Raw genomic sequence first — 15,616 nt, 5'->3', positions numbered from 1 at the left:
ATTTAAATTTTGTTTTAAGGCTACAAATCCTCACTCCTCTTGAGATTATGTTTGTGAATTATATGAACATACATATATGTAAAGAAAAATCCCGTTCGGCCAAATTGATAATCAGATATCCACTGTATGTTTGTAATGATTAAAACCTATTAAAGGGGCCATTGCTATACAGATTATAGTCACATTTCACCATATGGTGCTGATTCAATTAATACAATTTGATTTTAAGAAAAAGTAATTCAATATTCTATTTAAGAAAGAAATGTACTTTTTATTGAAAGCAATCTATATGATATCTTTTCAGTTATTCTGTTCATTTTTGCTCAGCCTTTTCAGGAAAAGTGTGAATACAAAATGTCCTCCTTTTTGTGTTGTTTGACAGTACTACATGACTTCCAGGCTGTGGAAATAAAAACACTAGCCTCTATACAGATGAACTGTTCCTGTGCCCTGAATACATCTGAGTACTATAGTGTCACAGTTTCTAAAATCTACCATGTTGCTCACCCATAGAGTACATTGTTTTGTCTATCAAGTCTGCCCAAGGCAGAAATAGAAAACACTCTCTTATTTCAAATGTCTCATAGCAAGAACAGTACTTTATTAACCTTCATGCTTTAATTTAACAACCTGCAAGTTTCTTTGTTGTTGTCCCCCTGAGTGCTTAAGCTGTAATTTGCCTTCTCAGCTGTGCTCTATAATTTCTGAACAGAAAGGCGAAGAAAGCAGAGTTCCTTTGACCACAAGCCAATATGTTGAAGGCTTTATAATTAAAACAAAGTAAGACATGGTAGCCTAGTTTCCACTGTGCTTGTTTGGAGCCCTTACGAAACAATCAAACAATAATGCCTGACCGTCACCAGCTCAGAAGTTTTATTGTCCAGCTTGTGGTAGCTCATCCCAGCGACAGTGACTGAGGTGTTCTGGTAAGACCATGGCGGCTTTGCTGAGGCACATGAGATCCATGTTAGTGACAGCTCAAACGCTCTAGGAAATGTTTTATACAATGTTATACAGCAATCCGAGTTCTATCTATTTATGTGCTTTTAACTAATGTGTAAGCAAGAAGTAGAAAGTGATCCATTAATGTAATCTGAACACCCAGAACATATCTAAAAATTCATTCTCATGCTCTTCCACTATTTGTACTGCAATATATGAGCTCGTTTTCAATGCAGGAACATTCCCCAGAGACGAGGAACCTTAAGGGAACTCGAGTGCTTTTCCACTGCAGGGAACACGGCCTAAATGATGTCCCCAGGACCTGATCCCCAAAAAGTTCCCGCTCTGTGGGTTTTCAAAGTATTATTAAAAATCTACAGCTGCAAACCAGTTTTTTTTTTTTAGTTCTTTGTGCTCTGACGCATCAAGTAAGAATTATAGAAGCAAGCAAATGACAGATGGACTGATGATGGCCGTTGTTGTATAGTCGTGCACTAAAACAGCGGATGCTTTTTCGTACATGAGATGCTAATTTGCCTAACCTTCACAGGTCTCTGAACAAGTGGCTGTCAACTCATTGAAAAATGTTTCCTAGGACTAATGGTTCTGGATGGAAATGCGGCTCTATTTAACCTGAGGGCCAAGTCACCCTGCTCCACTACATGTAGAATATAAGTTATGTTCTAACCTCTTTCCACTGCTTTTTATTATCACACTTTGAGGCAAAATCAGGCAAAACGTGGCCTTCAACTTCTGATCACTTTCCCTAATTTCTCTTCATACAAATCTCGAGTTCATCGTGACTCCGGTATCGCAAGCAGACAGGTGTAAGGAACTGTAAGAACACCTGCTGTGAAACCACACCGAACACAGGCAACCAGATATCATTTGTAAACAAATCACAGTACAGATGTGTACAGTTGTGGTGATCTATGATTTACATTATGCTGAAAAAAGAACATGCAACCGAGAGATTTGGATTCATGTGGATTCAAACCACTAAATGTAGCATCTAGATGAAGGCCCTTTAAAGATGCTGTTCAATGAGAGGTCAACTGTCTTCAGGTGTTGGCTTCGGGGGCACGTTGTCCGGCCCGTAGTTTGCTTTAGACGTGCAGGGAACATTAATGTTTGGGTCCCCGTTGTTGGCTGTATCTATCTGGTTGCACTTGCCGAGGCTCTTGATGATGTTCAGGTTCGTGCGGGCCGTTTCCATGAAGCTGTTCTCCAGCAGCCAGCCCTCGGACTCAGAGTTGGGGTCGCCTTGCCTCAGCACGTTTTCCAGGGAGGTTTGGAGGAAACGAACCCCCGTCAACACTGACAGCTGAAACGAGTCGCACAGAAGCATATTAGTGAACACGTGACACAAGCATGTGAACGCAACTCATGATACAAGGCGGTCACACAGGTAGAGTTGTGCGTGTTTTGTCCTTATGGCCTGCTGCAGTCATTTTGTAACTTAAAAGTGTCCGCAGCTCTAACTGACATGCAGCTGAGTCGGGGACAATGAGAGAGTCCACCTCATGTCCTGCAGGGAGGACACAGAGATAATACGACGGTAGAGATTTACTCAAGGATTAGTACTGTGAGGGTGTGAAGTGAATGTGCCATAGCGGAGTTCATGCAAAGGCTGAGATGACACCAGTCATGCCCTTCACTAGTCAATGCAACTTGACTGCCACAGTTCAGTTGTATTTTGAGGCGTGCTGTGCCAGCAGGAGCTCGGTGTAGGCTCGGGCCACCAGCCTCAAACACAATGCAAACAAGCCACAGTGGTCTGGTAAACTCACTTATTTGATATCCCACATTACTTGTTACATTGCCATATGTTACACCTGTGGTGAACTTTGGTTAACAATGGTGGGAAAAGTCATGGACGGCCCTACTCTGCCTCTGACTGGCTAGTACTTGTTGGCTTCCTTGGTTGGGTTGGTTGGGTTCCTTGAGTAGTGAGAGTCCATCTCCATTCGCTCCAGCGGACCATTGTTTCACAGCAATGGCAGCAGTTTCACCAATCGTTTGTCTCTCATATTAGTGTAATCAAATTTCCTTCCAGGAAAAAAAACTTCCTTGAACTATCCAAGGTCTACATGACTAGACTTGACGATCAGCAATTTGTATTTCTGCTGTTGTGACTCTCTCTACTCGAGGGGTCTGGTTAGGTTTAGGCATAAAGAGCGATGATTGGTTGGGGTTAGGGTAAGAATGTCCCTTTAACTTGTGTCCTCTCACCTCAAATAGCCAGGTGATGAGGACCGTGAGGCCAATGGACTGCATGATGTGGGTGTAGTACTCCAGCAGCGCCCGGCGGCAGCCTTTCATCCACAGGTTCAGCTCCTCCGTCTGGTGCTCGTAGTTGAAGTGAGCGGAGTTGTTGGTGATCTGCTGCTGGATGCAGGGCCGGGGGGAGAAGGTGTTGCAGCAGCTGAAGGGGACGCCGTCCATCAGGTACTTCCCCTCCACGTTGCTTCTCAGTCGGCTAGAAAGCAGGAGGAAGAGGGGGAAGCTCAGGGTTTTATAGCAGGTGTTACATGTGAAAGATCTGAACTTAGTGTGTCATTGTTTGAGACTGTGCAAAAATGATTACAGAAAATATTATTTTGCCCTTTTTATGCCATCTTAAATGTGAATATAATTTTTAATAAATCAGCGTCCTCAGTCTGTAGCGTTTACTTACTCCACCACCTCTCTTTGGGACATATCCAGGTAACGGCTGCTGATCCACTGGATTTGAAACCAGTCTTTATATCCATTGTTCCCGCAGCACTGGAACTCTATCTGCAGCACGTCCACCGTGCGCTTCAGGAAGCACCTTCCCGGCGTGTCCGTGTCCTTATAGAACCTCATGGCCTCCGTCAGCCCTAGGTTCAGAGACTCCTCCAGCTCCCCGCGCATGCTGTAACACATCAGGGCCCCCACCAGCACGCAGAAGGTGAAGAAGAAGGTGCATATGATGTAGGGCAGCATGATGAGCTTCCAGCGCAGGAACTTGGTGCTGTCCACGCAGTCGTAGCAGATCTTCCCACCCAGGAAGTTTATGGCACAGGCGATGAGGCCCACGGCGATCAGCATGTTGGGGACGTACTGGATGTCCCTCTCAGCCATCAGCTCCTGCCGCTTGTTGAGCTCCACCTTGAGGAAGAGGCCCAGGCTGAAGAGGATGGCCCCCGTCACTACCGAGATCCAGTTCAGGATCCACAGCACCTGGGCCAGCTTGTCCCTCTTGGTCTTGGTGAACTTCACTCTCAGAACTGCCATTGTATATATATCTCCTCTCGTCCTTTAAAGTCCAGGGGGTGATTAAGGGTGGGATGCAGGTGAAGCAGGGGAGAGGAACAGGTTATCCTCTAGGGGGTGTGGGGGACCAAGGGGAGGGGGATTGGTTGCAGAGTTCTCCGAAGGTCCTCTCATAAGCAGCTTAGCCTGGTAGTCATGATCGATATATTGTGGACGCTGCATTTTGGTTATACTGTAGATGCAGGCAGGCCTATAAATATGAAAAGTATGTAAGATCACATAATAGCACCATTTTATTTGAATACAAGACACTGCTAAGACAAAACACAGTGACATGTGATTAGATGAGCACAGGCTTGAAACAATCTTCACATGTATCAAATTGAAAAGAGATCAGCGAGTTGCAATGTGGTTTTAAAAAAACGGAATTCCAGTGAATCTGGAATTTCCGTCTGGACAAAGTTCCCAACAATGAAATGAAAGAGGCAACTGACACAGAGTCCAATCAGTCACACTGCTCCTACCTTATCCTGGTCAGCATTCACCTCGAACGTCTGCCATCCTCCTCCACTCGTTTTCACTTTGTTTTCCCGCCGGCGTCCTCAGATTTAGTCCTGCGAGAGGCGAGTGGTCGTAGTGACACAAATAGTATGGAGGCAGCCACGGCAGCATCAGAGTGAGACTAGTAGCCGAGCCCTGACCCACCTCCTAATCCCCTTTAATCATTAATCATCCCTGGGCCCCACGAGAGGATTTGGACCTACCTTCTGTCACCTACGCAAATCTGTAGACTGTCCCGGCACCGTAAAAAGTAATGGATGATGGCCATCGCGTGAGGGCGCGTCTGTGTGTGCATGTGTGTCAAACGTAAAAGTACTATAAAAGCCTGGACATCCATTGTGAAAAGTGTTTGACATCCTACAGTTTTTTGTGTTTTAATTAGGCCAGCCTGTAATTACAAAACTGAGTGTATGTAAACAGAAAGAATTACAAAATGAATTGCTTTTCGCTTAACAATACCTCCACATGTTCTGCAGTCTGGTAATTTTTATGAGGGCCACACACACATGATCTGGAAAAAGTAAATAGGTCATTACACACTGACACAGTTATAGAAGGAAAAAATTGCTGCTGCACAGCTGTTTACTGCTGGAAACATTCCACTAGGGTTAAAACTAAAGACCGTTTTCTTTTAGCAGTCATCTCCCTGCCACCTTTCCAGCTTTGACAGTGTTCTGGGGACCTAATTTCCTTTTATATTCTCTTATTTTCCTTTATTCAATCGTGGAAATAAGACCTCTTTCTGTTGCAAACTTGCAAATATTACCTGTCTTACTTTCTGTAGTTCTTTTCCAAAACTACATGGTGCAGCTTAAATGTTTTGTAGAAAATGTCAGAAAAAACAGAAAAAATACTTTTGATGTCCAGAGTGATGACAATTAACCGATCAGTTGCTTTGGTGTCAACTATAACCTTCATTGCAAGTATTTTGATAATGGATGCATCAGTTTGAGTATTTTTTTTAGATAACAAACGCTGAAAATTAGTGTCTTTACTCCTGTGTAATTTAATACCTTTAGGTTGTTGACAAAACAACACATTTGAGGACTTTTGGAAACACTAATCAACATTTTTCATCGTTCAGAAACCAAACAACAAAACGATTAGTCGAGAAAGTAGTGACTAGTGAAGTCAACAAAACGTACACACGCACGCGCTCACAGCCACGCCGCAACTCAGCCAATGAAATGTTAACTGAGAGTGAGATTAGTGGATTAACATGTACCAAAGTAGCTTGTGTAAGAAGAGAGTGTTACTGTAGCCACCGGTCCAGTCAGCAAATCCCCGGGGCAGACAGAGCACACAGCGCTCACCGCTTCACACACGGACAGTTTAACGGCTGGACAACTGAACCACGTCTCCAAGTGAGTGTTCAAACAAATCTTTACAGTTTTCTCCATGGAGGCTCCCAAAATAACGACAGATACCGCATTCATGCCTTAATCTCACATGTGTCTTTATGGTTATATCACCTGTAGTAATAACCATTTGTTTCTTCTGCTGTAATAAACAGGTATAACTTATTTTTGCTCCCATCATGTGAACTCCCTTGTCTCTGTGTGGACCCTGGGGTCAGAGGGCAGTCATGATGGATACACAGCACCAGTGGTCCGAGGCGTTGGCCAGCAACAACATAGGAGCCATCATCCGCTGGCTACGGAAGCTCACAGCTGAAGGTACGTGACAAGAAGCGTTCGACTGACATAAAGGTAGCGGCAGAAGTAGTTCTGTTCTGTTCCATTCATCGACTTTCATCTGTGCTGCAGGTGAAGCAGATGTGGAGGAAATCCCCCTGACTTTCAGCAGCTGGGTCCAGAGGACGTCAGAGTTCGCTAAAAAGGAGTTGTTAACATTATGTGAGTAAGAACGTGTTCATCAACCACGACTGAATGTTTGGATTTCACAGCACACGCTCAGGATCTCTGTATGTCTCCCCGCAGGTTTCAGCCGCTGCCAGGGCCTGTGGATGTTTCTGGACCGGAGCTCTTTCACCAGAGTGCACATGCTGCTCCAGAGACTGAGGAACCTGCTCACCCTGGCCCAGTGGTCGAGAAGGCAGCTCAGCTCGGCCCACCTCTGGCACGGTAGAACACGTTCAGCATGCAGCACGGATGATGATTTTGACAGTAGTTAACCTCTCGACGTGAATTTACTCGAGTTAAAATGTTTCTGTTCAGGCATGGGGGTGCCGTGCGTGGTGTGCGGGGATACATTGGGCTCCTCAGACGTCAGACGTGGATGCTGGAACCGGGAGCACAGGGCTCTGAAGCAGCACATTTGGCTTGGACGGCTTGTTCAGTGGTGGGGCATCATGGGGCTTCTGCCCAAGCAGCCTGGTACAGATTTGATCACACAAATCACATGACGTTGACACGATGAACTGTTATGACGTCTCTAAAAAGTCTTCCTGTTCTCTGCTGGTGCTGCTAGAGGCTCACGAGGTGAAGCGTATATCCCAGATGTGGAAAGAAATGGGTCACGGCCAAAGGAAGGCTTGTCTCGAGGCACCCGGGTAACTCGGACGGTTTGACTCGATGAAGGAATTCTGAGCCATTGTTACAAACTGTCCTCCCGTTTCACCTCTGATTTTCTACTTTCTTACATTCGACTAGATGCGAGGTAGGAGTCACGGGAAGATTCAGCTCTTTGATACAGGGCATGGTGACTCAGCTGGACAGACAACATGGATGCTGCACAGACCAGTGCTATCCTCCTCCTAACCTGCAGTCCCTGCTGAAGCTCGTGCTGGTGCCTCATATTGACAACATGTCAGTCCAAGCGCTTGTATCTTTTCAAAAACATCTTCTGTGGATCATACTGTACAGCCCCCTTTTTTCCTTTGTTGTGCTTTATGATTCGTTGTTATGTAGTTCTTAACCTTTGTATGTCGCAGCTCATGTACTTTGTTCTGGACATGGCAAACTTCCTGCAGTGCAAAGACGACCTCCTTCAGTCTTTCTGCCACGCCTTCACCATTCCTTCCAGCTTTTCCCAACAAATCAGGGCCTTCTGGATGCTCGACCATGGACACGTCAAGGTATATAGCCAAGAGGCAAAACTGATTTCATGCTCCAGCGGCTGATTCTGAAGTCTTTTTAAATGAACATATGCAGGCTGACTGTGATCGCGAGTGCGAATCAAAGGCCAGTTAACCATCCCGTTGATTACATTAGTGTCCTCGTTTCAGCAGCCATAACAGTCTGCAGGTGACACTAATGGGCCACTTGAGTAGCGCATATGATTAATGTAATAACGCTCCACTGTGCCACTCATTAGTGATGAAATTACAGTGTGCCTCTCATTGGGCAGAGGAAATGCTTTCATTGATGAAGGAAGTAAAGGAAATATTCTCCACAACAACAAGTAGGAGAGATGTTACTGATTCCGTTTCATGAAGGAAAAACTCGTCCTGCTGCTTTATCATACATGGATTATGAGACAACAGGCCCCTCGGCACCGACATGTGGCCTCCCAACCCTCCTTTATAGGAGCACACAGAGAGAGAAAGAGACACAGTGTCTCTTTGAAGTTGTTTTGTGTCTTTTTGTCTGTCAGGGTCGCAATTTTGTGTCTCTTTGTGCTAGTTTTCTGCATCTTTGTAGTTGTTTCATGTCTGCTTGTGATAGTTGCATATCCCTTTGTATTTTGTGTCTGTTTGTTGTTGTTTTATATTACTGTTGTAACTGTGTATCTCTTTGTGGTAATTATATGTCCCTTTGTAGCTGGGTTGTGTCTTTCTGTAGTTGTTTTATGTTATTGTCCCATGTAGTTGTTTTATGTCTGATGTGGTAGTTGTGTGCATCTTTCGATGCTATGATGCACTTTAAAACCTGATGGGAAATTCTCACATTCTCACAACTATTGTTATGTATAAAGTCACATAGAAAGGTTAGTTATGAGTTTAAAGTTGGCTAAAACCTCTGGATAAAATGTAGGCTTTTTAGGAGGATGTTTAATATCAGCTACTTTGAAGGACTGTGGTACACAACCTCTTAATAGGATCAAGGATGTCGATCAATGACTGTATGATTGACAGCCACTTAAAATCGATGCTGTGATCGAGGGGCCCCTGACACCTTGTCACTCATGTGCTAATGTCATGTTACATGTTATCCAGGCTTCCATGGAGCTGCTACTGAGCCCCAGGGCTGCTGTTCCCCGGCTCTCCTGGCAGCACGGCTGCATCATCCACTGTCTGCTAACAAGGAAGCAGCCTCAGCTGGCGTTGAGGTACCTCCACTGGACCACGCCTGCAATAGAAAGTGCTGATGATGCTAAGCTCTTTGCAGATGTGCTGCTTCAAAACAAGTACGTTACGCCAAACTAATCTGTGATAATTTAATTTGATCATCGCAGACCAGGGCTCTAAAAGTTTTTATGACTGAGGATGCACTTTGAAAACTCTTGAGCTAAGATTATTTACATTTAAATTATTGTCATATTGTGTGCTGTTGACAATGTCTATTAGTTGCGTCTCCGAAGCCTGGACGCTGTTGAAGAAAGGCCACACTGAAAGCAACGACACGGTCATGTACTTCCTCAAGGCTTGTGATGGAGTCGGTCTGTGTGCAGAGGCTCTGAAGTACATCCCTGCAGGATACCATGTGGGTGAATGTCTTGTAATACAGCAATTAAGTGGGTGTACCAGAGAGATTGAGCTCTGAAATTATGTTTTTTTACCTTAAAAATCTCTATTAGGGTGAAGGAGAGAACGTAAATGGTATTGAGACTACAGGATCAGTGTTCAAGGAAGGTAAGGCTGGTTGTGAATGGAATATTAAATGGTATCAGGGCAGAATAAAGTGCAGTGCGTTTAACCGTGACATTTCCTTTTATAAGACAAGTCAGCAGTAAGGCCACCCTGCCCGCTGTCTGCTGACCTGTATCGGGCTCAGAGAGTGAACACAGTGTCCTCAGAGGAGCTGGTCCGACTGGTCAGAAATGCTGTGATGGAAGTGAGAAAGCCACGTCCCAAAATGAGGTACTGAGGTTGGATTATGCTAAAATGTGTGCAGTGACCCAGAGGTCTCAGCTCATCCCTTCTCCACGCTCTTCCCTCCAGTGAGGTGGTGTGGCCAGAGCACACAGAGAGAAAATGGCACAGCAGAGAGATGTTCCTGTCGACCCAGGCTCTGCGTCATCTCGCGCCAAGCCCCTCGCCACTGGACTTGATGGAGGAAACAGAGCCAGCAGCTCGTACAGATGAACCACAAGAGGAACCGCAGCCTGTTCAAAATGTAAAATTCTGAATGTGCCTGCTTCAAGACTGTTCTTTCTTTTCAGAACATGTGACTGTGAAATAATGCCCTTTGGTTGTATCCCAGCAGCAACCTGAATCACCAGAGCAGATCTCTCCCTCTGAGGATCTGAGCACTGAGTCCGTCTCCTCCTTCACCTCGGCCTCTTCCCTGCCTCTGTTGAGAAGGCAACGCTGTCATATTTATGAGAGTACCTTGACTCTTCAGAGAATCTCCTCTCTGCTCAACGATGAAGAAAATCAAAGCAAGGGGGACGAGGAAGAGGACAGCAGAACCCCCTCGCCGTTCCACGCCTTGCCAGAGTGCCCTGAGCTGATGCTGACACTAGATGGCGCCACAGACCCCATTTTCCTCAGCAACTTGGACAACGACGCTGTGGCCGGGCTGGTGCTTTCTGCAGAGGGTAGGCTTTGTGTTGGATATAAAATCTGCATTATTTACATTAAGATGTGGTCGAAAGATTAAGAGAAACTTCGATTGATTTCTAGATGGAGAAGACGTTGAGACAGATGTTTTCACAAGCAAGGACTTCCTCGGTGTTGATGCATTTCCTGGACCTTCCATTGATGAAACCTTTTTTTTAAATAAGAGGTCAGAGGTCATCTTATCTCACTCACTTCACACCGCTAAGTCAATTGAAAGTGACATTTGCCTCCTATGGTTCAGTTTCTAAATTACTTCATCATTTCTTCATTACTCCACAGCACTGAGAACAACCAATCACTACCTGATCTCTGTGAACCCGAGTCTGAGAGTCACAGCTTCCTCTCGCCTGACGATGGTGTGTTGGTACAAAATTATCCATCTGAAATGTGCTTCACTCTCACTGTTCACATCACTTCACATACTGTTATTTGCAGAGAAAGTGGCCAGTTGTGAAGAAGTGTCAGAGGAAACTAAGAAAACTGACCAAGAGGACCATTTGGATCGCATCCGGTATGAGATTTTCGACGTCGGTGAGGCTGCCACATTTGACTGTCTCCTGCAGGAAGAGCCTCTCTGGGTATGCAGTATCTCCATCCAACTGAAAAAGTACATATTGTACGTTGACTCGCATCTGTGTTTTTAAAAATGGGGTTCTTCGTGTGCTTTTTATGTGCCAAGAAAACGTATGAGAATCACCAGCAGGAGGACCCACCGGGATGCTTCGGTCAAGGCTTCTCCTATGCCACATCTGAGACCACTCAGGACCCTCAGCAGAACCTTCCTCCATCAGAGGATCCCGCAGCCTGCAGCTCGAGGTCATCAGCAGGGACGAGTTGGGATGTCTCCCTCTTCCCCCCAGTGTGCAGCTCTGTTCGCCCCACACGGTTTCAGCAGATTTCTGGTAGCTTTCTGACCTCCAGCACAACCTACAACATCAAAACCACCTCTGCTCCCTCGGACACCGCCAATGAGAAGGATGAACCCTGTTTCCAGAGAACCTCAGCCGGCCGGCTCGATCGTTGCGAAACAGGCAGCTGGTGGAAACAGGACCAGGAAACCTGTGGTGCTTCCAGTGGCCCTCCGTCTGCTACAGATGCAGGAACGGCAAATACATCAGGTAAATACATTTTTGATCTTTTGTTGTCTTTGCACATCAACTATTTCCTCTTTAGAAAGTCACATACAAACACTTGCAGCCACATGCTGTACAGTGGTCAGGGGGGATAATCAAATACGTGTGACATTTAGTGCTCCCAAAACATTGCAAATGGTCATTAGCACTTGCTAATTGAAAAACTTGATTTATGCCAGCGCTAGCTGAATAATTTATGTGTGTGTGTGTGTTTGGCCAACCATAATTGTTTGTCAGAGGTGCTGCTGTCCACCACAGGGAGCAGGAAATAGGTAAATGCACCAAAGGCAGGGGGTCTCTGCTGCAGGGAGAGGAAGTGAAGTGTCAGAGATTGGTTCCCTTAACCTTGCTGCGGCAGTCAGTCATCCGTAAAACAACCCCCTCCCTCTCCAACACTTTCAGTGGGGGGTATACTGTCTACCACTGCAAGCACACCTCTCTCCATCTGCTGGGCTGTGCTGATCACAGCTGGGCCTCAGGGATCTACGGCCTATTGCCCCACGCTGATGCCCCAACCTTGTCACTGGGACAAGGGTTAAAGACGCAACAATGGAGCAGTGTTGCAGACAATTAGAAGAAGAGTGTCAGATTTTGCCCAGCAAGGGATCATAAAAACTCATTAGAAGGCCGTTTTGATGATGTTTTGGTTTCGTTTGTGCTCATTCACAGATGATATGAAGTCTCTACTCGTACTGAGCCAACCTCCCTCCTACAGTCTGGTCAACTTCATGGATTTCACTGTGAAGCAAAAAGGAGACAGCAGAGATGGCAAACAGGTACACTGAAGCTGTGTGTATTCACTTTAAGGAGTGCGATCAGTAGGGGTCACTATTGTTCCAGCGAGGAAGCTTGACAAGCGTCTCCGTTTTGGATGATCTCATCTCTGGTCCCAGAGGGTTTTGCTTCATCAGAACCCAGCAGGTGCCCTCTTCACTACCCTTCATCCCCCTCTCGCTCCTGTCCTCCAGCATAAACACTGTTGCTTTTGAGATCTCCGCCTACAATGATGTCATGTTAGAAACATGAAGGCAGTGTTTCAGGGGATTTTGGATCCAGATGCACAGATCATAGCTGTTGTTTGTTTGTTAAAATCCTTTCCCTGCTCTGATGGGGTCATGTTTTTACATGACATAATTTCACTGCCTTGTTGTTCATCGACCTGAATGCTAACACTGGTAAGCACTGTAAAATGGTTCCACGGATATGACCAGGTAATTGTTTTACTGAGGTTTCATTGGATAATTGTTTAATTGGGATGCGGTCAGCTAATTATTTTGTTCAGAACTGGGGACCATATGGAGCTTGGCAGGTGAAACATAATTAGGCCATGTTAATTTATGATGATTATACTTTGGGCCCGAGCAGCCTATACTGTACAAACAGCATGTGTCTATCAAGGCCAATCTATTTTGGTTGTACAGTGCGTGCTTGTAGTCAATGCATCACATTCATTAAGTCGCAGTCTCAGTGGAGTGCCTGCTTCCAGGGGGTTGTTTGGAAAGAAATGCTGTTAGTGTTATCTAATTGCTCATCAGGCCAGAAATGATGCTGCGTAGGATTTGCTCAATAGAGAACTATTAATGGCTAACTTAATAACAAACGCTTAATGGCTGATTGGTCTATTTAATGCCAGAGTGGCTAGAGATAAGAAAATCAGGATATTAAGCAGAGTTATTAGTGCAAACTATAAATTCTGATCTCGTCCCATGTGACCTTACGCGTGACTGTTTATGATGATAACTGTGGCACAGTTATGGATGAGGTGCTGGAAACAAAGTCGTCGATCAAGAGATCATGCCCGCTTAGAAAAGATACCACAAAATGAAATATTATCGACTTTGCTGTCTTTATGAAAATGCCAATATTTGCAGAGAGAGAGGCAGGCGAGTCGCAGTGATGTCGCATGTTGAAACATCCAAGATTCAAGTCGAGACAAACGGCCTCTATTAGGGACATTTAATCAGTGCTCCCAGTCTCCTGTGCCCCCCTGGGGAAAGATTAATGGGTACAGGATATTTCATCAGGCCCTCCACATCACTGCCCAGGATATGAGGCTGTAATTGTGTCTGTTTTTGCTGTTGGTTTGTGTTACAGGCAAACAAAGAGGAGCCCGCAGGTTGGAGTAGTTTTGGGAGGGGTTCACAAGGTGCCATAAGAAGTGGGAGGACGCGATCAAGGAAAGGAAAACGAGTGAAGAAAGCCTGAGGATCTAGCACGTCCAGGACTGAGCTGAATCTGAAACATGATGCGTCTTTCTTTTTATTCAGAATACCATTCTGAATCCAAATCCTAAAGCAACACCGTCAGGATCCATTCCCGCCCGACCACGCCACAGGTTTGATCATCACCACGTGGACTTTTCACCTTGACGCGATCCGTCTCCCCCTCCTCGTCAATCACCTGGTTGGATTGTTCCGACAGCTGCTGCCTCGACCAGCAGCCTCTCCCACTCAGTGCTATTGTCCTGCCACGCCCTTTTTCTTCCACTGTACCACCACGTGTCAGAAACACTCAGTCCATAATGAATTTCTCAGGAATTATTGATAGACATAAATTATTGAATATTTTTCTAATTAAACCTCCGGTAAAAGGGATGGCTTCTGTCGTCATGTGCTTTTATTATCTGGTCAACATCACAGGGATGCACGGTGGTCCACTTGGGGCTTAAATGAGCTCTGTTTGAAATGCACTGATGGTGTCCTTGAAAATGGTTCTGCACTTTAGATTCTTCGATGGTTTTTCTCATCCCCTCTTGAAAAAAAAAAAAGGATGTTTGCTTTGCTGCCATTGCATCTCATGAAAAATGGATGACCTCTCAATGCTTTCTGCTGCCCATCGCTCCCTATATTTGCACTGAGCCCAGGGACTGCATTTGGGTTAGCATCTTCCTCCCTCCCTCCCTCCCTCCCTCTGAGGCCTGTTCTGTGGGTGAATAACTTAACACATATTTCAGCTTGACACACTTCTGCTCGGGGTCTCCCCTGGGTGCCCAGTTCACGAGCCCACACATGCTGTATTATTTAAAAGTAGGGTTTGGAGTTCTCTGTGTGTAATCTCCTCCATGTGTAAGGGGGGGTGATGTGTTATGGAGTTGTTGTGACCTTGCAGGTGTGGCAGCACCTCTGAGGCCTTTTTGCTGTTCTGTGCTTTGATTTTTCTATCAGAAAAATGGAGGAAATGCTGTTTCACAAGCAGCAGAATAATGTATCGCAGCAGAGAAAACGATTCGTTACGGGAAATAGTAATCTGGACTATTTGTCTCAAGAATAAAGACCTGCCAGGGCCAGGAAAGCACAAGAAGCATGAAACATATGTAACAATATCTAATGATGCTAAAAAAGCAAAACGCTGGTATGAAATCCACTCCCAGGCCAGGACCACACACACACACTTCGGCACACATACAATAACTCAAGCTAATCCGAGAGATGATAACGTCATGGAAATCAGAGCGCTGCGCCGCAGCAAAATGACACATAAATCATGTGCAAGGGAGAGCGTGCAAAACACTGCAGTTTGTATGATGGGTACAAATAGCCGTCTGATGTCTGGAGAGCTCTTGCATAAATACTTGTCTGTGTGTTGCATGGAACATTTTCCTGGGAAACTGCAGTAGGATTCCGACGTTCTGACACAAAATGCCTCCGTGCCAGCTCCCTAAAGGAGCTGCTCTCTTTGCTGTTTCACTTCTGCCACCTGAATGTGCAGCTTCCCTGCACCTTACCGTATCTGAAGCAAAACCTTTCTTATGCAATTCACCAAATGTCTTTTCACCCAAACACTCTGCCTCATCCTACATCTGTAGGGCACGCATCAAGGCAATGATCACGCTTCAGTCATGAAGCAGAGGGGTCTGACTGTGCAGCCATGTCACCCACTGGAGGGCACTGTGAGCGGCACTGAGGCAGAGGGAGGTTGAAAGACACCTTGGCCAGCTCACCAGATGGGCTCAGCGAAGCATGTCAGATGGCTGTGACAGCTACCTGCCCTTCCTTAAGGACTGTCACCATGTATAAACAAACCATTACTCTAATTTGTGAGTGCACTGCCTTATGTGTAT

At 45.6% G+C, this 15,616-nt stretch overlaps 2 protein-coding genes across 8 annotated transcripts; one reads left to right on the top strand and one right to left on the bottom strand.

Annotated features, from left to right (window-relative positions):
* Positions 1–578: 578 nt before the first annotated feature.
* LOC119034481 (photoreceptor outer segment membrane glycoprotein 2-like) lies at positions 579–6,102 on the bottom strand. 3 transcript variants are annotated; one of them, XM_037125521.1, is made up of 6 exons: positions 5,966–6,009; positions 5,200–5,251; positions 4,704–4,793; positions 3,620–4,429; positions 3,175–3,421; positions 579–2,266 (listed from the first exon to the last, which is right to left on the bottom strand). In XM_037125521.1, the coding sequence occupies exons 4-6, from the start codon at positions 4,198–4,200 to the stop codon at positions 1,994–1,996; spliced, it is 1,101 nt and encodes a 366-aa protein (XP_036981416.1). In that variant the 5' UTR covers positions 4,201–4,429; positions 4,704–4,793; positions 5,200–5,251; positions 5,966–6,009; the 3' UTR covers positions 579–1,993. The 3 variants fall into 3 exon arrangements, with proteins under 3 accessions (XP_036981416.1, XP_036981415.1, XP_036981417.1); XM_037125520.1 differs by lacking the exon at positions 5,200–5,251 and having other exon boundaries at positions 5,966–6,102; XM_037125522.1 differs by lacking the exon at positions 5,966–6,009 and having other exon boundaries at positions 5,200–5,406.
* On the top strand, positions 5,567–14,150 carry LOC119034480. Of its 5 annotated transcripts, none has more exons than XM_037125516.1 (20): positions 5,567–6,104; positions 6,317–6,416; positions 6,507–6,596; positions 6,681–6,824; positions 6,918–7,076; positions 7,171–7,252; positions 7,353–7,524; positions 7,634–7,777; positions 8,858–8,970; positions 9,209–9,344; positions 9,439–9,493; positions 9,580–9,721; positions 9,803–9,977; positions 10,065–10,401; positions 10,487–10,589; positions 10,703–10,779; positions 10,859–11,001; positions 11,103–11,541; positions 12,226–12,332; positions 13,651–14,150. In XM_037125516.1, the coding sequence occupies exons 1-20, from the start codon at positions 5,928–5,930 to the stop codon at positions 13,759–13,761; spliced, it is 3,006 nt and encodes a 1,001-aa protein (XP_036981411.1). In that variant the 5' UTR covers positions 5,567–5,927; the 3' UTR covers positions 13,762–14,150. The 5 variants fall into 5 exon arrangements, with proteins under 5 accessions (XP_036981411.1, XP_036981409.1, XP_036981410.1 ...); XM_037125514.1 differs by having other exon boundaries at positions 5,569–6,104; positions 8,858–9,048; XM_037125515.1 differs by having other exon boundaries at positions 5,570–6,104; positions 8,858–9,048; positions 10,068–10,401.
* The last annotated feature ends 1,466 nt before the right edge of the window (positions 14,151–15,616 follow it).

This window comes from Acanthopagrus latus, chromosome 16 (genome assembly GCF_904848185.1).
Source record: "Acanthopagrus latus isolate v.2019 chromosome 16, fAcaLat1.1, whole genome shotgun sequence".
NCBI classification, from domain to species: Eukaryota; Metazoa; Chordata; class Actinopteri; order Spariformes; family Sparidae; genus Acanthopagrus; species Acanthopagrus latus.
Note: the sequence above shows the minus strand (reverse complement) of the source record. Positions and strands in the feature narration are given on the sequence as shown.

Coding starts and splice junctions, on each gene's coding strand:
- LOC119034480 (XM_037125514.1), top strand. CDS start 5,928: ATGTTAACTGAGAGTGAGATTAGTGGATTAACATGTACCAAAGTAGCT. Junction 10,590..10,702: donor ACCTTTTTTTTAAATAAGAG/GTCAGAGGTCAT, acceptor ATTACTCCACAG/CACTGAGAACAACCAATCAC. Junction 11,002..11,102: donor TGCAGGAAGAGCCTCTCTGG/GTATGCAGTATC, acceptor TTATGTGCCAAG/AAAACGTATGAGAATCACCA.
- LOC119034481 (XM_037125520.1), bottom strand. CDS start 4,200: ATGGCAGTTCTGAGAGTGAAGTTCACCAAGACCAAGAGGGACAAGCTG. Junction 3,422..3,619: donor TCCCAAAGAGAGGTGGTGGA/GTAAGTAAACGC, acceptor CCTGCTTTCTAG/CCGACTGAGAAGCAACGTGG. Junction 2,267..3,174: donor TCATCACCTGGCTATTTGAG/GTGAGAGGACAC, acceptor GACTCGTTTCAG/CTGTCAGTGTTGACGGGGGT.